At 33.6% G+C, this 24,133-nt stretch overlaps 1 protein-coding gene across 1 annotated transcript; it reads right to left on the bottom strand.

Annotated features, from left to right (window-relative positions):
• Window positions 1-343: 343 nt before the first annotated feature.
• LOC141587868 (uncharacterized) lies at window positions 344-1,555 on the bottom strand. Its single transcript, XM_074409336.1, has 2 exons — window positions 1,422-1,555; window positions 344-1,184 (listed from the first exon to the last, which is right to left on the bottom strand). Exons 1-2 carry the CDS (start codon window positions 1,553-1,555, stop codon window positions 344-346), a joined length of 975 nt encoding a protein of 324 aa, XP_074265437.1.
• Window positions 1,556-24,133: the final 22,578 nt, after the last annotated feature.

Below are 24,133 nucleotides of genomic sequence, written 5' to 3'. Positions count from 1 at the left end.
TATTAATCGTACGAATTTTCTCTAAGCAAATATCAAAATGAAAGAGTAGCAATTGTTGTAACTTAAGCTCATGTTTGCAGAATTCCAGGGACTGTCGGACAAAAACTAATCAGCTACGACAATATGCTAGGAACAATACGTATCCTCACTGAAGCCAAGGGACTGACAAGAAATAGATAAATTACCTACGATGAAATACTAGAAATAATATGTATCCTCACTAATTCAAAAACAAGAGCAATGAGTAGCCAGCGGCATATCTATGGTTGGTTAAGTAACAGCCGGAGGTTCTTCCCAAAACCATTGGTACGACATACAAACAGAGTCATATTCCCGATCTTATTCATGAGATATCCCTCAAATCATAAGATCTGCATCCTTTGAACAACACCAAGCTTTCTGAATACGTATCCAATTTTACATAGGAGCTCATAGATTTTTTGAGCTCCTGGACTCGGCAACTAGCTATATTATAAGTGTGCTTCCCATAAACAAAATAGCCACCATTCCTCTCGCAATAGAAAATCTTTTGTGCTGAATCCTTGAACAATTGATACCCATCCCGACTTGATTGCCCGGAGAACCATAGAGTCCATGCCCCCTTTTTGTTCTCCTGTTCTAGCACCCATATGCTGGAAGTTACCTCAGAAATACTGAAAACCGCTAGTGATCCCCCAAGAAGAAACACAAACCTCAAGGAGCCTTCTTCGTCCAAACTAAAGGGCAGTTCCAAAAAGTTGACATTTTCCGTATCAAAGTTAAAGGAACCAAGATGCGTTAATTCATACCTTTGGTTATTGTGTTGTCCAAAATCATTTTGTCCAAGCCAGTATGCTGTTCCTCGAAAGAAAACTGCAGTCGGTAGAGAATAAAATGCCATAATCGTATTAGTGTTGTACAAATTGGCGACATTGAGGGGATCTTTTCTAACGGTCCATTGTTGATCACGGAGTGTATAAACTGCATAATACATCTTACTTGGCTCTATACCCTCACTTCTCTCAAATGTGATCGAAACCACTTTATAATCCTGACTATTAGGGGCAAACCCAAACAAATACCTACGACCGAAAAAACCATGGGGAACTGGGCTCCAGGGAAGAACCAATGATTTGCGAATACAAGGATTCCACAATCTTAATCGCGAAGAACGGCCTTTTTCCACTAAAAGCAACCCATTACAGCTACCGAAAATAAGGCACGAGTGATAATCATATTTTGTAATAATACAAGTTTTCCGAAGAGTTTCGGCCTTACGAAGTGTCAACAACCACCCGTTATTTCCATTGGATCCCAAACCCTCGAGCGCTACGAATAATTTTTTATCATTAATTATTCCTTGTGTTTGGTTGAAAAGTCGGAAATGCAAGTGAACGAAATTAGGGTGATCGATAATGGAGCGCCAAAATTTACATACGCACCTGATTTTCAATACGGTTTTAGCCGGCAACAATGCCAAAATATGAGTCCATATATCTAGTGGTAAGTACTTGAATTTGGAAGATGATGATGATGATGATTTCGCTTTGTTTCTTTCGTTCTCCTTCTTCGGCATCTTACGTTGGTGGACCACTCCCTAGACTAAATAGGGTTTTCTTTGGCCAATCAAGTATGGAGTAATTGCTATAAGTATCTTCGTTTAGGTTATCGGGTAGGTCTCTCATAAGATGGAGATGGCCGTAAAATTAAAACGGGTCAAATAGATTTCCAGGAGGTCTGTTACACAGATATACTATTAGGCCCATTTTAAGTTTAAGACGAGTATTGTGTTCGGTTATTTGTTTAGTTTATTTTATGGGATACAGCCATGTTGTCAATCGAAATAGTTATACTCTAAATATGCAAAATAAAATAGGTAAATGAGCAATCATCGGGATGAAGAGAGTATATATATTGTTTTTTTTACTTTTTTTTGTATTTAATTATTTAAGAAGTACTATTTCTGGGTTTTAAATTTATCTCGGAAAATAACAAAAGAATTTAGATGATGTGAAGGTTCAATGGGCTCGTTTGCAGCTTAAGACTTCAGCCTATTTTATGGGTTGATGTCAAATTGTCCAATGGGTTAACCCGAAATTGCTAACCTCTACTTCAAAATTGTCCCTTTAATCTCTCGTGATTTAGGGAGACGACCATGTTTCAATTTATGTGAGGAAAATATTTCAAATTTAAGCAAATTACAAATCAGTATTTTCATATCTCAATGAACTCCCAAACTCGGAAAAGTTGTAATTTTATGTTTAAACTCGTTAATTGCAGAAACTTTTTTGTTCGATCAAGATTTACATAACGAAAATATAAAAGCACATGAAATAAAAGTTGTTCAGTACAAGTATTGAGACGATGACCTCAAATTTAGTAATACTACCGAATACCAACGACAAAGTCTTAATGCTAACAAGTTTACAGTTGATACAATTTTACTTGACATGTCGATTTGCTAAAACTGCTTAGTTACACTTATATGTAGGAACTGAAATGCTAGGTAAACGGCTTTCTTCATTTTAAAGAAACGGAAATTTCTAAATAGCTCCAATTTCCATGAAATGTGTGAACTATTCATATCCAATACGGGCAATACCTATGATGCCTCCAGAAGCTGAGTTTGGATATCAGCAGCAACTTGTTTCATACATGCAGCAGGGATTACAGGGTCAACGACCAGCTGGAAGGCGTGGTTCTGGTCCTGTTCAGCAGAATCAACCACCTTTGCCTATGATGCAGCAACAGATGCTTCCAAGAGGGCGTGTTTACTTTGAGACGGTTTTAACTTTTAAGCAAGACCAGTAGCTTAAGATTTTTATGTTTTTTTTTTCTTTTCTTTTTTTGCCAAGTTGTTATTATATGTATACGTGAATCTAAAACAAAATATGGAAAAAAAAAATCATGTAAATATATAGCTTTCTGATGATATAAACAGCTTTTTAAGTTGGCATATTTTCTGCCATTTTTCTATTTTGTTATCAATTTCCTCATTAAAACGGACATATCCATTTTGAGCAATAAAACGGGCCAATTAAATTGATCAGACAAAATGTAGATGAAAGCGGGTTTATAGGCGATAGTTATCCAACAGTTGACTCATGTCTTCCTGTTCCCCAAAAAGCCCAAACAAGTTTCAAAGTTATATCCAGAACTCCCATGTTACCTTTACCTTTACCTGAGAGATGAAGTAGTAGCAATGCTGTGTCAAGCCAAACAGTTTAGGTAACTACGGAGGCTTCAAAAGCAACTCGACTTTCGCATCCTATCGTTGCAGGTCAACCAATCGGATAATGGATCAATGAAACAGAAGGCAAAACCTTCGGCCGAGTTACAGAACGTCTGAGACATACCAGTTTTCGAGATCATGTTATAAGTTCTATCTATATACGTTTTGATTGCCAATTTATACGGAAATGTAGAATTCACCTGATTTGCACAACGAGTAAAGGAATCACAGTAATGGTTTTAACATCGGTAGTTGTTTAATTTTGAAAAGGGGTGAACAATTGTATTAGAAATCAATAATCAGGGAGGGTGTAGAAATAATTGGAGAAAGAAAGATAAAGAGTACCTACGCAAGGTACGGATACCATACTATAAGACAAACAGATCAGAATTCTCTTATTCACGGAAAGGACCTCAAATCACGAGCTATATATCCTTTGAATAACACCAAGCTCTCCAAATACGTTTCCAGTTTTAAATGAGAGCTCATATATCTTTTAAACGGATGCACTTGGCCACTAGCTATATTATAAGCCTTGTTCCCGCAAACTAAATAGCCGCCATCATTCTCAAAATAGAACACCTTTTCAAAATTACTATAGCACAACTTGAATACTTCATAACCATCCTCACTTGATTTCCCTGAAAACCATAGAGTCCATGGCCCCTTTTGGTTGTCCTGCTCTAGCACCCATATGCTTGAACTTACCTCAGAAATACTGAAAACGGCTAGCGAGCCCCTAAGAAGAAAAAGAAACCTTAAGGAGCCTCTTTCTTCGCAAGTAAATGGCAGTTCCAAAAGGGTTAATATTTCCTGATCAAAGTCGAATGAACCAAGATGAGTAAATGCAAGCCTTTGGTTATCATTATTTCCAAGCCAGTGTGTTGCGCCTCGAAAGAAAACAGCAGTTGATACAGAATTAAACATCCAAAACATACTAACGTTATTGTTCAGAGTAGCGACATTGAGGGGATAATCACTACTACAGAAATCATGAAGGACATCGGACTTCCAGACACATGGACATCGGATTATAGGCCGATGTAGAGTTCAGTCCCGTCCATATGGGGTGTAATGGACATGGGACTTTAAACCGATGTCCATTAATATATGCACATCGGATTTTTAAATATATCCGATGTCCATATGAGTAACGGACGTATGAGTAATAAACATCAGATTTTAACATTAATCCGATGTCCATATGTGTAATGTACATCAGATTTTTATAGAAAGCCCATGTCCTTTGAAGCTAGAATTACATCGAACTTTTATAAATCCGCTGTCCTTTATATTGTTTTTTTTTTTTTAAAATTTGAAAAGAGCAGGCCAATTCATATTGCATTACACCAATTTGAATGCCAAAACATTAATACAAAACATGTCAACTGCCATTCAACCAAAATGATCGATTTCAATTAATAAAAACCGATCCCAATCAACATACAACGCAACCGTCTCCGTCATCCGAATTCAACAACTAACGAACAACAACAAAGGGCATAACAAATCCCAGCCAACATAACATATGGTCTTGCAGATCATGTAATCAGTTTTTCAAAATGCAACTACCTAATACATTACTACGCTAGCTAGCTATCTACTGCTAGATATTGAGAAAATAGTTCGCCCACAAGTCCCGAACCTCATCTAATTCTTCTTGTGAATATGGCGTGGTGTCTTGAAAAACCTGTAATGCATATTAATGACAATGGGGCAGTCAGACATGGCCTCACAAGGGCAGCTTCATATAAGCTAATAATTAAGGGAAGAGGGTGCAGTAGCTAGCTCATTGAATTGGCAGCAGGTTCACCCACAATGCGTATAGGCAGCAGGTCAAAGTAGGATAATTACTTGAAAAAATACCGAGTTTTGCTATAATGTCGAAACTGACATGGAGTATTATATATGATTTTGATACCTTTTCCTTCAACACTTCCTGCACCCTGTTTGCAATTATTTTCATTAAATTGTAGCACATGGCATGGAGTATTATATATGATTTTTACTGAGTAGTGATAAACAGAAATGGAGTACTCACCAGCTCTTCAACTATTTTTTCAGTCTCTTTTTCTTGTTCTTTGATCTTCAATTTTGCTTTCAATTTTTCTTCCAATTTCTGCTTGGCTTTTCGATATCCTCCACGAGACATTCTGTGAGGGTACTTGTTCTTACTCTGCCTCTAGCAACCTTACTTATAGCCTGCAAAAATAAAAGAGAACCTTATTAGCAGAATACGAACTTATTTATTACTCCCAGCATGATACTAAAATATAAACGAATCTGAATCTAAGTACTTACTTTAAATTCTTCTGACAGTCGAGACTCTTTAAACTCCTTCCATACTTCAGATTTGATGTAAGGATACTTCTTTACCGGATCAGTCTCAACATGCAACTTTCGACCTTTAGGGGGTTTTCGATAAACATACACTGCAGTCAATTAGTGACACGATATCAGTCAATTAGTGACACTGCAGTCAATTAGTGACACAACAACAGCCATGGAGCATCGAACATAGTCTCTGTACTCATTCATTTGTATGTGTGACTGCACATAGTACCGTACCTACACAAAAATACGGCAATATAAGACACACAACTACTAGGATATCAGTACCAATTAGTGACACACCTTTACGTACTTAAACATAACCATTCCTAAGCAGGCTTGCACTTCAGTAAGCTAAAACTAAAACAAAAAATATGCAACAAGTAAAAATACATAATATAACACCCACCCGCTTATTACTTTTACTAGGACTATTTCCACCTTTGCTGGGAGAAACCTCATCTGTATAAGGGAGACGCTTACTCACACTTCTTGATTTTCTCACTGGAGCCATAGTGGAGCTTTACCTGGCTGCTAAACACTAAAACAAAACACAAGCAGAACTGAGCATTACTCTCAAACCGAAATCCATAATCACACAAACAGGCTTTAAAACAAAATGACCGATTAAATGAATAATAATTTCAAAAAGCAGCTGAATCAACGTGTTTGACACAGAATACGGTTAAAAAGCGACTAGTACACGAAAAAAATCAGAACTTTCATAAAAAGTAGAGCTCAAACCTGCATTTCCACAATGTGTTAATAACAACAATCACCCTATATCCCCGAAATCAACACCTAATAGAATCATAATATCAATGAAAATTAATGAATCAAATACCTAACTGAACATAACATAACAAAACAAAACAATTAGCAATAGTATCAGTGGTAGTATGAAGTGATTTCAAAAAGCAACTAAATCAATGTGTTTCACACATAATACATTTAAAAACCAGCTTTAAATCGGAAAAAATCGGGACTTTCCTAAACATTAGAGCTCAAACCTGCATTTCCACAATGTATTAGTAACAAAAATCAAATGTACTTCAGTTATTCAACCTATAACTCCGAAATCGACACCGAAACTTTGATGATATCAAAACACCCAATTTCTAACCAGCAAAGCAGTAGCAGTGTAACTCAGTTACCGTCTCAGCCTCAATAATCACAAGCAAAGCAATATAAGCAACTAGCTAAACTCTAAAAAGAAAAAGAATAAAAGGAAGGAGAAGGAAGGGACCAGGCAGTAGCGGCGGCCGAGTTTGAGGCGGACGCGGTGGCGGTGATCACCGGAAGGGAAGGAGGGTGTGGTGATGTCGGGTTTTGGGGGTTAGGGTGAAGGAGAAGAAAAAAATTAGTGAAACCGTAATGTCGGGTTACCTAAACCCTAAAAGGAAAAGGAAGAAAATGAAGGAGAAGGAAGGTACCAGGTAGCAGCGGCGGCGGCGACGAAGTCTGAGACGGACGTGGTGGCGGTGGTCGCCGGAAGGGAAGGAGGGTGGTGAAGTCAGGTTTTGGGGGTTAGGGTGAAGAGAAGAAAAAATCGATTTGGGGAAAGAGTGATAGAGAGCGTTGAGTTTTCAGAATATAGAAAAAAAAAATCTGACGGAAATACCGTCATATGTCTTCAAATTTCTCGAGGGAATTGTTTTCATTTTGCGCCCAAATTGAGCATTATATGGACATGGGTTGTAATTTAATCCGATGTCCATTATAATGGACATGGGTTGAAAATAACAACCGATGTCCATATAATATAATTACATCAGACTTTTATAAAAATCCGATGTGCAAACTTATTACATCTGTTTTTTCAAAAATCCGATGTCCATCCACTGATGTCCTTGATGAATTCTGTAGTAGTGAATTACCGACGGTCCATTGCTGATTACTCGGAGTATAAACTGCGGAATAAATTTTTTCATTCTCTATCCCCTGACTATTATCAAATCCAAACGCAACAACTTTATAATCCTTGTTATCACGGGCAAACCCGAACAAATACCAACTATTGTATAGCAAAGGAGAGGGAAGCGGGCAAGGTGGAAGTATCAACGATTTGCAAATACATGGGTTCCACAATCTTAATTCCTTAAGGCAACCCTGAGGAGCAGATCGTTCGACTAAAAGCAAGCCATTACAGCTACCTATAAGACGATACCTGTACGAATGTATTCTAAAAATGTGATCGATTTTACGAAAATTTTCAGCATCACGAACTGTCAACACACACCCTTGACCTCCAGTGTATCCCATACCCTCGAGGGCTACCAATAATCTATTACTCGTATTATTTTCAGAATTGAATTGGGCATGCACGTGACCGAAATCAGGGTTATCAATAATAGAGCACCAAGATGTACATACTTACGGCTTACCTGAATTTTAATAGTGTTTTCGCAGGTAATGTTGACAAAATATGAGTCCAAACTTCGGGTGGTAAGTACTTGGAATCTGAAGTATAGGGCAATTCCGATGAAGTTGTGGAATTCTTGATGCTCTTCATTATATTGTAAGGTTTGATAAGAGTACCAAATGAATTGCATGCAGTTCAATTGATTTCCAGGTGAAACAATACACTTATTTATACTAGTCGTTGCAAGATCCTAGTGATAAGTAGACTAAAAAATTGGGGGATATGGACTCGCCCCAAGTTTTTGAGATTACTTTTTTTTTTATGTGTTTTCCATGATCATTCGGGTCAGCTTGAAGAAGGGAAGATCAACTAATTGTTTATAAGTTATAACCTAATTTTTACGCAACTGACTCCTCACCGCGCGTAGGACTTTCAAATCCCTAAGCAATTAGCTTTACAAAGGTGATAGATGACTCAAGTTTTTTTTTAAAAAAAAAAATTAATTTACTTGTCTTAAGCAAAAACTCGTGTATGATAAGAAATGTGATTGTTGAGCATTACACCAAAGACCACGCCCAAATCAGTTAGTTACGTTCAGTATAGGTATGTCTTAAAGTACGTTTTAGTGTTGTAACGATAAAATCACTTTTATAAAGCAATCACAATTTAGACCGTTGATTTCATGAAGAGTTTGTAAAGCACCAAATGCCAATCAATATACTTTTTTTTTTCTTTCTTATGTGTAGCAGGCTAGTAGCTTGTCCATTTTCTTAGTATAACTCGATTTCTTATGTGATGGCTTGTCCATTCCATAGGTTCTACCTATGAAATCACTTTCATTAAGCAATCACAATATAGACGGTTGATTTCATTAAGATTTTCTAAAGCTCCAAATGCTACTTGATAATTGATATACCTTTTTTTTTTGTCTGTTCGTTTTTATGTGTGGTTGCTTGTCTATTTTTCATATCATTTGGAAAAATTCCTTTCAGAATTGCTAATGACATCTCACAATTGAGACTTTACAAAGGCAAAGGTGTTAAAATTCGAGTGAGATAGTTCACCGCCTTTGTGTCCTACCCAGCTCAAATCTTGACTATAAATTGATTGTTCAAAACGGAATAATACCCGATAAATGAGGACATGCTTCTCCTGTCAGAACCAGCGTATGTTAATAACCAAATTGTATTGGGTGTCAGGTCGGACAAGGTCTGTTTTGGATTGTTAATTTTCCTCGGGTTTCGGGCAAGTCAAGTCGGATCGGGTGAAGTTTGCCAACACTAGGTATCAAGCATGAATAATTCTGGTAATAAGCTTTGTCCCTACCATAACTCTAAACTCTACCCATCAATCTCACTATATACACATACAAGACCGTCTCTGAGAATTTCGAGGGAAATCACTGAAACATAAACTACAGACAGAGCTTCACAAAATGTTTTGCACTGGTCAATTTTTTGGCTGAACAACAATGAACTATGAGGACGAATAATCTGGCAACTTAGAGCTGTTATGTTCATCAAAATTCAATTATTGCGCATCAAAGGTTAGGAAAATCCCTACTCACCGGAAAAGGCCAGAACATCATAGCAAACGCCCCTCGCAAATGAATCACTCATACGCAAGATGTGAAACTTCAAATCATCTTTTGCAGCATATGTATTATGTAGCAGACGCTCAAAGTGGGAATAAGAAATTAAGCGATTAACAATCTTGAAAATTCTAAATTGATAATTCAAGGGATTATTGGGTTAAAAATAAATTAGCTACGACAATATGCTAGTAATTAATAATACGTATCCTTGCAAAAGCCAAGGGACTGCCAGGAAATAAATAAATTACCTACAACCATATGCTAGTAATAAAAAAGTATCCTTACTAATCAAACACATAAGGGATGAGTAGCCATTGACATAACTATGGTTTTGTAGGTAAGACAAACAGAGAGTCATATTAAACACGGGCTTTCCTCAAAGGAAAATGAAAGGGCGTCACCGGATGACACCCAATTTGGGCGCCATCCTCTCACATGGAGTGAGTGGGGACCCCTTCAATTAAAAATGCATGTGAGGGTGTGACACCCAATTTGAGCGTTATCTGGTGACGTCCTATCACTATCATTCCTCAAATTACGGGCTTTAAATTCTTTGGACAACACCAAGCTCTCCGAATACTCTTCCAGTATTAAACATGAGCTCATAGATTTGTTCAACTCCTGCACTTGACAACTAACTATATTATAAACCTTGTTCCCATAAACAAAGTAGCCACCATCCATTTCACAATAGTAAATCTTTTTTAGTAAACCATTCCTGAACAAGTTATAACCATCGCAACTTGATTTCCCGGAGAACCATAGAGTCCATGGCCCCTTTCTGTTGTCCTGTTCCAGCACCCATATACGGGAAATTACCTTAGAAATTCTGAAAACCGCTAGCGATCCCTCAAGAAGAAAAAGAAACTTCATGGAGTCTGTTTCATCCGGACTAGATGGCAGTTCTAAAAACGTAACATTTTCCTTATCCAAGTCAAAGGAACAAAGATGAGTTAAGAATTCTCTGCTTTGTATAACATTTTGTCCAAACCAATATGATTTCCCTCGAAAGTAAAAAGCAGTTGATAAATATTGAAATGCCACAGCCGTATTAGGAAAGTTCAAATTGGTGACATTGACGGGATCATTTCTGACCGTCCATTGTTGATCACGGAGCGTATAAACTGCAAAACATACTTTTACAGGTTTTGTATCCTCAATTTTGCTATATGTGAACACAACCACTTTATAATCCTGACTATCAGGGGCGAACCCAAACAAATGCCATGTTCTGTTCAAGTAGTTGTGAAATGGGCTCATGGGAAGAACCAATGATTTGCAAATACTAGGGTTCCACAATCTATATTGTGCCGGTTTCTGAAAAGAATCGTCATATTGTACCACTAAAAGCAACCCATTACAGCTACCTATAACATGGTATCTGTCCTTATTAGATAACCCAAAAATATGACCGGTTTTTCGAAGAGTAATAGCTTGACGAACGGTCAACAGCCACCCCTCATATCCATTATGTCCCAAATCCTCGAGGGCTACAAATAATTTTTTATTATTATTCTCTGCATTGACTTTACAAAGTTGGAAATGGAAATGAACGAAGTCAGGATGGAGCGCCAAGTTTCACATACACACCTGAATTTCAAAACGGTTTTAGCCGGCAACGATGATAAAATCTGAGTCCAAATTTCGGGTGGTAAGTAGTTGGATTGTGAAGATGATGATTTCGCCTTCTTTATTCGGTTCTTCATTTTCTTCAGCATCTAATAACGGGGGTTGACTCCCTGAACTGAACGAGGGTTATCACCAATTGTATCTTCGTTTAGGTTATCACTTCGTCTATCTCAAGTCTCAACACGAATATATCCATCTTACGAGACAAGTTTTTGGGCTTTTCGTGCGGACTATTGAAAAGTTAAGAACGATTAATACCTAAGAGGGGGAGGGGGTGAATTAGGTGTACTTTTAAAAATTTTATCCTTAACTTAGTTAATTAATTACTTTAAGCTAAGAATATTGAAGTACAAGACTTGAGAAACTTAATTGAATGTAAGTTCACAAGAAGGTACAGCAGTTCTATGTCACAGTATAGGTGACTGTGACACAGAAACTTGATTAAGTACATGCGAGAAATAGCAAAGTGGAAAAATGTAAAAGTAAATGAACAAACAAACGACATTTTAAAAATTGGTTCAGCCTCTACTCCGAGGCCTACGTCCAACCGTTATTTTATTGCTTGTTTAGAAATTTACTCAAACTTACTAAACCCCTTACAATGAAAATAACTCGCCAACCTACTCCGGTTGCACTCAAACTTAAATCTACCCCGCTTCAAGAGTTTATGGGTTCTATCTCAAGGTGTTACAGAATCTTGAATCTCAAGAGTTCACTAAATGAACATGGAGATCACAATGAAGATCTAACACGAGAATCATGGAACAAACTCATTATGTCACAGTACAACGAACTGATACTTGGAGGTTTTACAGTTTTTTTCGAAAACAATTTGAAGACTTTAAAATCAGAAAAACGTTTTGCAAACACTTGAAGAACAAAGCTTTAAATGCACAAATGATTTGTAAGGTTTTTACAATAAATGCTTTGCAAGTCTTAAGAAATAAATGTGACTAAGACACTCTATTTATAGTGGATTTAGTCTTAGATAAGTACAACTTAGAAAGATTAAATCCAATATTAAAATGATAGCTTTGAGTGATGGTAAGTGTTAGATTATAGGCTTGGGGCTTAAGAAATCAGAAAACTTAAGCTACTACACTCAACATGTGACAATTTACCAAAATGGCAAAAAACTTTTCTTACTTTAGAAGTTTGACAAGTCTTCTTTGCCATTTTAGTAAAAGGTATTTGCACAATTATAGAGGTTTAGTCAAGTGGGTTAGTGACTCCAAAATTTCAGATTATTTTCAAGCTTTTGAAAATTCAAATGTTTAAGGTTTAAAGTTTGCAAAGTTTTGACACTTAAAAACATTTGGTCGAAATTCCTCCTCCGTATGATAGTACTGAAACCACAAGATAAACAGATCTTTGTTGCATGGTTTTGCCATTACTTGACTTAAATGAGAATGTTACACTTACTCTTACATTTTTCGACTAAGGTTTGGAAAATATCATTGTCTTGACTTCCTTGATTAGCTTGATCATCTTGAATCATTGTTGAAAGTCCATTTGATTGCTTCAATCACTAATCATTTCAACTAAGAGCAAATAATCAAATAACAAAGGGACTTGACATCATCAACCCAATGTGTTCTAACAACTATGTTATTAGAACAGTCTTAAGTTTTAAAATGAATATTGTGTTTGGTTATGGGGCCTGATAAACATCGTCGACACATTTATTAAATATCGTTGGTTATTTGTTTGGTTTTATTTACTTTTATGGAATAAGGGAGGGAGTGACAAGTAGTGCATGGTCGAAATAGCCAATCTCTAAATATCCGGGGGAAAAAAAGGCAGTAAGCGGCCAAGACGAAGAGAGTAGTTTTTTTACCTTTTTATTTTACTTAAATACGGAGTACTAAGTCGGTTTTTAAATTTATTGCGGAATATATGACAAAAGAATTTAGACGATTTGAAGCTTTACAATCTAAGACTTTTAACGTATTTTATGGGTTGATGTCGAATGGGTAAGCCCGAAATTGTTAACCACTTACATTAAAATTAGAATTGTATTCTTTCCTGAATTGAGGACGACCATCTTTCAAAATAAGTGATGAAAATATTGAAAATTTGAGCAAATACAAAGAGTAGGACAAATAACAATTTAAGATGCATTGAGACAAAATTAGGGTGGTCGATGATGGAGCACCAAGATTTACATACACATCTAAATCTCAATAGGGTTTTCACAGGCAAATTTTGGAGAATTTGAGTCACCACTTCCGGTGGAATATAACTGATTTCAGACATCAGGGGTGAACTTTTGTCTGCTGTTGCGCTGATCGTTTGCAAAGTTTTTGCAATCTAATGGAACAAAGTTTTGTCTTTTTTCTTTTTTTTTTTTTTTATCAATTATTCATATGAATTACGTGCATGGATACAAATTGATCAAAGAAGTAATGGTAGATTAGGTGGATTGGAAGTAGGGTTTTATTCAGATGGAAGATGGGCTTACCCAAAACGATACGAAACTGGGTTGTTTGCGTAAACCGGATTTATATTTTCATAACCAGCAACTCAACTCTTTTGTAAAACGTCTTATTCAAATAAGAGATTATATTAAAATAGGAAAGTAAATAAAAGATTTTATCAACACTAAAACTTGGGAGAGACGGTCTCTCATTAAGTTATTGAGAGACCAATATTTCGTACCCTTTTATTTGTATTTCGTATCCCTTTTGTTGTTGATCGTAATATAGTAACTTCGTACCTATTTACATAATAAATGTACCCATTTTATCATTAATCATGATTTGTACCTATTTTATTACCTTTAGTACCATTTTTTCTTAAAATTGTACAATGGTCTCTCAATAAAGTTTATTAAGAGACCGTCTCTCCGGAGACCTACTCTTTTATCAAAATAGGAAATGTGTTTTAGGCGGTAAACCCTCGTTCTTGCTCACCATTCCATTAGAGACTCTGGTACTTTATTGGGTTGTTTTGAGTGGGATCTTCCCCCTCCGTTTGTTGTAGATCTTTGCACTTTAGACTTTGTTTTGGCTTGCACGCCTCTTTCCCCGACACCTCCCCCCCCTCCCGTGATGTACTCGTAACTTTTATATAATGCTCCTTTCTTCCAAAAAAAAAAAAAAAAAAATGAAAAAAGGCTCAAAAATAAATCTATAGTACGAATTATTACAAAAATCCCCAATATACTAAAAGAATAGGAAAACGTCAAGTTTTACCGCCTAAAACACATTTCCTATTTTGATAAAATCTTTTATTTACTTTCCTATTTTAATATAATCTCTTATTTAAAATTTGTCTCCAAGATTTTCGTAATAAAAATTTCGTTACTTATATGCTAAATCGTAACTAAAAGATATGCTAATGAAAATTTATAAATAATTTCATTAATTTTGTTTAAAAATATATACATCTCATGATAATACTCAATCCCCTATTTACTAAATGAATAGGCATTCTAAAAAAATTTCCTTCCAAAAAGCATCTTTCTAAATAGGGTAGCTAATAACAATTATGTATACATTAACTAAGTAAGGTAACTAATCATTATAATAATTTATTTCATTAACTTATTATCTTTTCATTTAAATTAATCTCTTCATCAAATTATATTTTTTTGACTAAACTCTAATCTATAATCTTTCAATTAAAATATTTTAATAAAAAAATTGTATCAAACTATGATTTACTAAATATTTTCCTGATTTTATTATTTGAGAATGACTTGATTCACACTATGTATAAAAAAAAATTATAAGCCGTTTTCAATCAATTTCGAGACAAAAAAAATGAGAAAATTTATAAATTGGAATCATTAGTTTTGCGGTATAGAAAAATATTATTTACAAAAATACATTTCAACATGTTACCCAATTCTTTTAATTAATTTTCAGTTTCAACTTTTTATTTTTCAAAACAAAATGCAATGATGAGAAAAATGAACAACAAATGAGATACCACTTAGTAGAAATAAAAAAAAAAAAGATTTATAAGCTGTGCATTTAATGTAATGTACATAACCTAATTGTTTTGATTAATTTTATAGGTCAATTTTTTCTAAAAATAAAGACTCTATAAATACCGCGCATTTCATTGGCGGGATCTAAACTAGTTGTTGAATAAGGCGGTCTCTTAGTATAAGATCAGACGGGCTGACCAGCCCATTAAAGATGGGTTGGCCCAAGAAAATACGTTATGTAAATTGCTGGGTATAGTACTTGGTTTTGTTGATTTGTTTTGTATTAACGACCCGTTCATTTTAACTCCGTATCGGTGTAAATTTTCCTAAAACTCGAAAACGTGTCTACTGATTCAATTAGATTTGAATTTTTCATCTTTGATATTTCGAATTAGTTACGTCAATCTTGCTGAGTACTCCAGGGTCTTAAATACCTTCCAAATTAGAGCCGATAAACTATGATACAACTCGAGAAAACATCAGTCACAATAATGGCACAACATTAACGGATCTAGATTGATGTTTAACTATGAATTGATGTAAAATGGTTCGACACGAACACTATATGAGATTTAATTGGGACGAGTTTGGGTCAAGCACTCTAAACACGAAACCGCTAAGAATAATTTTTTTATTAAAATTATTCTTCAATTATTTTAATTTTTCGTCACATAAATATATTTACACTCCCAAACATTAATATGACACGAAAACACGATATGAACCCGAAACAAAATTAACGGGAATGAGATGAGGCTTAAATGACCGAGACCTATTTATGTATGTAACTGAGTTACCACTAACTGACTAACACAATACTGACACAACAAGGCGAGCGGCATAATGCTCGTACTTTGAGACCGAAACACCAATAACACCAAAAACAACCGAAAAAGATGGAAACTTTGTGACGGAAACACCAATAAAACAGAATGTAAACTCTGAGACGAGGGTTGACATCCTGTTATGGTCAATAAATTGCCCGGTAAGTCGTGTAGTCGGTACTGTAGCCGTTAATATCGAGCTGAAAGCGACATAGAAATAATCTCACCCGAATTCTACTCGCACAGAGTACTGGCATAACATGAGCGAAAGCAAACGCCACACCTATCCGTCGTTCCCTCCCCACTCCATTATAAAAACTCAAAACTATGAAAACAAGCTGCTAAGCTCATAAATTCGTAATAGTTCAACCCAAAATACCAAAGTAGTTTGCAGGAAACGAAGCTAACTATATAGCATAGTAACCAAGTTCAAGGTGTCCGACATAGAAATAGTCGGGGAAAACGCGATATAATCTTGTCTAATCATTTGTTTACCTTTGATTATAATACCTCTTATAAAGAAAATGAAGGTAAACAAATGATGAGATGGAAAGTGTACAATATATTGCAGTCAATTCTCAGAGTTATTTCATCAAACACCTCATATGTCTTCTCTTTTGCAGCAACTAATCGAAGTTGAAAGAATCGAAACAGTTACAACTTACAACAATATGCAAGTGGAAAGAATCGAAATTGCCATATTCATTATCCATCGGCAGGACTTCCGTAAATCATTCATACTATTCTTTTATTCATAGGAAGGACACCAGATCCTTGGTTCCGTATCCCTTGTATAACACCAAGCTCTCTAAATACGTTTCCAATTCTATATACCTGCTCTTCGATTTTACTGACTGTCGGACTTGACAAGTAGCAATGTTGTAGGAATTTTTCCCACAAATAAGACGGCCACCATCACTCTCACAGTAGAACACTTTTTCCTTCGAGTACTTAAAGGGGTAGGAGCTGAATAAGTTATAACCATGGTTACTTGAAGATCCTGAAAACTGCAGAGTCCACACACCGTTTTCTAGCACCCTTATGCTGGAACTTACCGAAGAAATACTGAAAATCGCTAGTGACTCCCCTCGAAGAAACAGAACCCTCGATGAGTCTTCTTCGTATGAAGCAAAGGGCAGTTTCGAAATGGTGAATTTTTCCGTATCAAAGTCAAAGGAAACAAGATGAGTTGATTGATTACTCCGCTTGTTAATATCCCCATATAAATTATTTCCGATCCAATATGCCGCTCCTTGAAAGTAAATTGTATTTGATTTTCTATTGATGTTATTGCCGTTAATCAAAGTCTTAAGATATGAACTGTCAATATTCAATTCATCATTTCTAACCGTCCATTGTTGATCACTAAGTGTATAAACTGCGACATTCATCTTCTTATCTTTATCACTACGTCCAAATGTGATCACAACCACTTTATAATCCTTACTGGCAGGAGCAAATCCAAAAATATACATACCCTTACCGATAAAACCAGGGGGAAGTGGGTTCATGTGGAGAATTAATGATTTGCGAATACAAGGGTTAAACAATCTTAATTCTCTCTTGAAACTAGGAGGACCGTATCGTTGAACTAGGAGTAATCCATCACAAGCCCCTAAAATGGAGTAACCAAATACATCTTTTATCCTAAAAATGCGACTTGTTTTTTTAAGGGTGTCGGTTTGAAGAACTGCCAATGAGCACCCTCTATCTCCGAAGTGTCCATACCTCTCAAGGGCGAACAGTAATTTATCCTTGTCCCGACGAACACGGGTGTATTTAAGATGCATGGAAACAAAATTAGGGTGGTCAGTGATGGAGGACCATAATTTACAGACGCATTTGAATCTTACCAGGGTTTCCACAGGCAAATTTGCGAGAATTTGAGTCACCAATTCGGGTGGAATATAACTGAATTCTGACATCATGTGTCTCCTGGGAATTATGTATATAGATACAATTTTTTTTTTTTTTTTTGGGTAGAGATATATATACAAATTAATCAATGCCCAAATTAAAGGGAGATGATGATGATGGAGAAAAAAATGGGAGATTAGGTTGATTAAAATTAGGGTTTTATTCAAATGGATGTTGGGCTTGCCCAAAACGTTACAAATTGGGTTGTTTGTGTAAACCGGATTTATATTTACATAACTAGCAAGTAGCAACACTCTTGAAAAAAAAAAAACGTCTTATATTATAGGACGGTTCAATAGAATAAGTTATAGTCACCCAAACTGTTTAAGTGAGTAACCACATACGGATCAGAGGAGGATGGTTGTTTATTTCTAGCAAACAAATTGAGGTAAATCATCCTTAAAGAACAAATTAAGCTTCTCCATCCGTCTTCTGCCAACATAACCTAAACGAGACATTGAGCATCCCGCTAATACCTCCAGCTCCTTTGTAATTCCATAGCTGTCGTCAAATTCAACCGATTTCTCCAACTTGTCTAAGGCAAGGCTAGCCGCCTGTCTCTCTTCTTGTCGCCGCCTTTGGTTCTCTAACAATTCTTTGGTTCTTGCTTTCTCTTCACTCTTTTTCAGCATTTCACATGACTTAGCGATGATGTTTGCATATCGACCTCTCAACATTGAGGCACGTAATTCCTTTGGATCTTCTTCGACAATCTTCAACTTCTTCGCCATCTCTTGTTTTTCATGTTCTTCAACTCCGTGGCGGCTCTTAATTCCTGCCGTTAATGTTGTATTTTGTAAAACTAGAGATTAGGATTTTTGTCGTATGTAAGATGAAATTTGTTGCAAGAGAAATAATGGAGTATTGTGCTGGAGTAATGATTCGAGTATGGTGTATATTGTGGGTAATTTATTGAGTGACTGTGTCGGTGTAAAAATTTCCAAAAACTTGAAAACGTGTCTACTTAGTTGGCATTCTATTCACTTGTTGTTTTACCGGCTTAACTATTTGAATTTGAATAACAAATAGATCCGGCGAACAATCATACAACTCGAGAAAACATCACAATACTAACATAAAATTAATGGTCTAGATTGAGGTTTAATGATGTATGCATTGATATAAATGGGTCGCTACGAACACTATATGAGATTTATTTGGGACGGGTTTGGATCGAACTCTCTAAACACGAAACCGACAAATGTAATCTATAAAATATTATTAAAAGGCTAGCCTAAAAAGGCCACGTAGACAATGCCACATGGGATGAAAAAAAAGTCACGTACACAATAACAATATGACTTGACAAACTAATATGACATGGATTATCAATTTATTATTATATTGCATTAATTTAATTCACTTACTTCCTTTAAAAATTCATCAATATTCCATTAGCTTTAAACTTAATTAACTAAAAAAAATTACAATAAGAAAATACGCATTAACTATAAGTTAATAATTTCAAGAAATTTCATATGGATTAGTATTATATGTATTCGAAATAAAAAAAAATGAATACATAAGAAATTAAGAACGAAGAAGAATAAATGAAGTTGAAAACAATTTTTTTTTGTATTGTCAGATTTGCCACTAATTCACTTATTATAACTTTGTGTGTATATAGAAGATGTTTTATAAAACTAATTAATCAACAAATGAGTATTAAATATCATATAAAATATTTTCTTAGAAAAATATAAAATATATGGAAAATTAAATATTTATTTAATTTAAGTAATTTACAAACAAATTCTGTAAATACTTAAATGAAATTAAACACTAATAATAGAATTTTAAATGGGTAGTAATACCGTGTATTTAGTTCATGAAATTATTTTCATAAAGGATAAGGTTTTGGAAAATATAAAATATATGGAAAAGAAAATATTTATTTAATTTAAATAATTTACAAACAAATTCTATAAATACATGAGTAAATTAAACACTAATAATAAAATTTTAAAGGGTAGTAATACCATGTATTTAGTTCATGAAATTATATCACGTAAAGGATAATTTAAATGAGAGCTTCTTCATTCCACTTTTATTGTTTAATTATCCTTTAAAATTTATTCCAAATTAATTATTTTTTCAAAATTTAGTATGATAAATGACTTAACTATTACTATCTACACAATATAATAAAAAGACAAGATGAGTAGTTTATTATTTGACGTGTGTCATGTTAAGCAATTTTAAATGCCACATTTTATGTTATTTTTCTTTACATTTTATCTATCTATACAATATAGTTAAAAGTCTACTTAAAGCATTTAATTTTTAATCCACGTGTATTTTTTCTATTGGTTAATAATAATTCAATTATATTAATTATTTAATTATCTAACTAAAAGTAAGTAATTATCTAACTAAAAGTAATCTCTAAATACCATATGTTACATGCTTATAAAATACAAACAAAATAAAAAATATTAGTGGCAAATACAAAAAATAAATTAGTACAAACTCTTTATTTTTCTCTCATAAATTTAGTATTAACCTACCTATTCATTTAACTTTTTTTTCTTTTTTTTTTTAAATAGATGGTCTTTTGGTTTTCCTCACAATTATTATACTTTGTATTTATTTCACCATAACTTTTTATCTCCCCCATTCTTCTTCTCTCAAATAAATTATTGAAATTAATTACAAAAATTTTCTTATATAAATATCACAACAATCCTATTTTTTATTTTTATCCAAAAAGTTTGTAGGTAAAGTATGCATATATAAGCAATTGAATTATTTAACTTTTTTATTCTTATTATGTTTTGAATTAATTAATATTTAGAATCTTATTTAATTATTATTTTTGTGTTTGTATTAAAATTGCAGGAGGATGACATACTCACATATAAAAAACATTGCATGAAATTGGAAATAATGGTTATGAAACGTCTTTGCAATTATCTTTCTACTTGAATATATTTTTCATTTTCATTGAGTTTTCCTTTTTTTATTATTATTATTATGATGTATGCGCAATATCAAATTGAGTATGAATCTCTAATTATTGGTGACATGTTACATTATATATTCCAACCCTTGGAATATTAATTGACAAATTTGTAAATTGTACTACAATGTCTTATACCCTTTCGTGCACTTTATTAGTTTTTCGTGTACTCTTCAACTTGTATTTTGTCAATCAGGTTATAAATCAAATATTAGTGGACAAACAGATTATAAATCAAATCTCTCAATGGAAGTGTTGAAGTTATATGCTCCAAGGATATAAATCGGATCTTTTAATGCGGATCAAGGTAAATATTTTGCATGTTTTTGAGTGAAATCCGATGATCATTCTCCAATCCATTGTTCCATTTTAAATGCTTTCAAACATTTAAATCATTTTTCTGTTTTCCATCAAATACTTTATTCTAACATTCTCAATCTTTTTTCGAGAAATGTTTACTTTTTTTGTTTGTATATATTTTTGTTATCTCATAATCATTTGTTACGAATATTTTTTAATTATCATTCCACTTCTCTTTTTTTTGTCCATTTTTATATTATCACCCTTTTTCTTTAATTTCTACTTTTGGACGTACATTTTTATTAAATGTTTCTTATAACTTTTTTTTTTTTAAAATTACAAAATAATGTCATCGTTTAAGGTTAAAATTCTCACATTACTCCACCAATTGCAAACTTTTTCCTTTTATTTTCAATTGATTTTTATGTTTTCTTAATCTTAATTATTTCACACAAGCAAATGAGATGATAATTAAAAAAAAAGTATAATAATACAAATTGTGTATCATTATTTCTTTGAAATTCATTGAGATAGGCATTAAAGCTCCTCACATAAAAGTTCACCAACAACAAAAGATATAGAGATGACTCTAACTAACAAGAGATATAGAAATAAAACTAGAATGATGTCCATTGTTTAACAAATACATTTTCTCGTGTATCCTCTCAAAAATTGCTCACATAAAATTTATTTTTAAAATTATCGAATGCGTATTTAGTCTAAAATTTTATTTGTATAAGTCACATGTCATCAACTCCTTGCTAATAGTTTAAGTATATCACTTAGGTCTTTCGTTATACAAAAATCATTTCAATAATATTTCTCCCAATACGTTGGAAATCAATTGAATTTACAAGGACGATGTTGCAAGACTGATGAGTCGACAAGAATTATTAATGTATTATTTGTTAAAAGTTTAACACACTCCATTGCATTTAAAAAAATAAACTTTTAAATTTAGCCTAATTAGTAAGATAAACATAAGTTGTATTTTAACATAGTGCTTTTTGCGCATTATTCATATCGTCTCTAATTGGCTAAAGGCAATATGTAAAATTCAGTTATAAAATATCATTACCATCCATTCATTTATATATTTTACATATTTACTTTATTTTACATTTCTTTTTTCACTAGAATACGTTAAGTAATAAGGAATAGAATTAGATGTCCAAGTGTCCAACATTTTGTTTCTTTGTCGGATAAAAATAGGACCAAGGTTTTTCGAACGTACCAAAATAACACTAAAAACAATATATCAAGTACTAGAATACCAAAAGCCGTCAATGTTGAGTAAACTGAATAACCACCGTGACAAAGCCAAGCGCCCTCGAAATCCAGAGACAATCTAAACACCGTAAAAAAAAGCAGAGAACAAAAACAGAAAGGGGACCGACAATAATTAACACAACAAGACAACAATCAGTAAAAGGACAAAGACAATGAGGACCGAAGCAAAATAAGAGTAGTTTTCAAAGTTAATATTCCACTGTTTGAATGCAATTTTACATTTTCCCATAATTTGTGTTGACTTTGCTTATAGTCTTAGAGAATAAGTTGTTTAAAGTGCCTTGATGAAACACGAGACAATACAATTTCCCATTTAATTTATATGCAATACCAGCCTTCGAAATCAGATAATGGACATTCGTATGTTCTTTAAAATGAGGGATTCATGGGTTTTGGTGCTATAATATATTTTACCCTCATGAACTGTGACAGGACCCTTATTGCCTTGCTTAGGTATCCTGCCAACATATCTCCAAGATAATAAGTAAGAAGACAAACAAGCTGAATAACGCATTCATGAACGATACCGCAAAAATAAAAGAACAAAAAACAATCAAACCCGTGATTCTCACGGGTCACAAAACTAGTTTCTTTATTAAAATTATCCTTCAAATGAAAGATCCCAACTGATCTGAACCAGAAATGAAAAAAACACGACATGAACCCGAAACAAAATTAACAGGAATGGGATGAGACTTAGATGACTAACCTATTTATGTAGTTAAATCAACACAAACACGAACATAATTTATTTGAGTGAGTTTTTTTTTTTGGTAAAAAGGAGAACGATTAGATTAAAAAAAATGGGCATGAAGGAATTGTGACCCATCCCCCATACTACTAAGAGAATAAAAATTCTCTTTGTTTTCCCTTCAAAAGACATCTAGCTAAATAAGATAACAAGTAAAAAAAAATTCATTACATTATTATCTTTTCAATTAATATATTCTTATAATTAAACTCTAATCTTTTTAATTAAAATTCATATTTATGACTTTTTCATTAAAATCCATAATTTATTATGCAATAATTTCCATTTCCATAGATATTATTCTTCATCAGTTTCACTCTAAAATTACGCAAACCTGCTTCTTATGTAATCTTTAACATAATTATTGACATAAAATACACCCTAAAATTAAGTAAATTTGTTTCTTATATTATGCTCATCAGTTACACTCTAAATATGATGTATATTTTAAAGGACATAGCCATTTTTATGTATTTTTTAATTAAAAATAAAAAAATATTAGTCTAATTATTCGTAAATCGTCTTTTTAAGTGTGTGCTATACTGTATTTACCTGTTTTTGTTATAAGGTTTGTACGCGTTTTAATTAGATTTTACATTTTACATCACTTAATTGTAATTTAATGTCATAAATTAGTTTCATGCAATGATATAACATTATAGAGTTAATTTTTATACTAAAGTAAAAATGGTTTAAGACAAAAATAACTTAACTTAAAGTGTCTTTTGTTGGTAATAAACTTTCCTTTTCTACCTCTTACTAAGATTATATTAGTACATTATAACATTAAATGTACAGTTAATTTATGCAATTAATTTAATGAGAATGTCTCTTTGTAAACAAAATTAAAAAATATCGTGTTGTAGCACGGGGATCTACACTAGTTTACAAATAAGAAGAATACGAACCTAAAACGATTTGGTCTATTTGTCACGTCTATTCCATATATTTCATATGATGATCCTTAGTCTTCATGATTCACTTATATAAATGATAAAATAGTTTAGGAATTGGTAAATAATATAAGAAAA

The sequence above is a fragment of the Silene latifolia genome, chromosome 6, assembly GCF_048544455.1.
Source record: "Silene latifolia isolate original U9 population chromosome 6, ASM4854445v1, whole genome shotgun sequence".
NCBI lineage: Eukaryota > Viridiplantae > Streptophyta > Magnoliopsida > Caryophyllales > Caryophyllaceae > Silene > Silene latifolia.
This window is presented reverse-complemented; position numbering and strand designations above follow the sequence as displayed.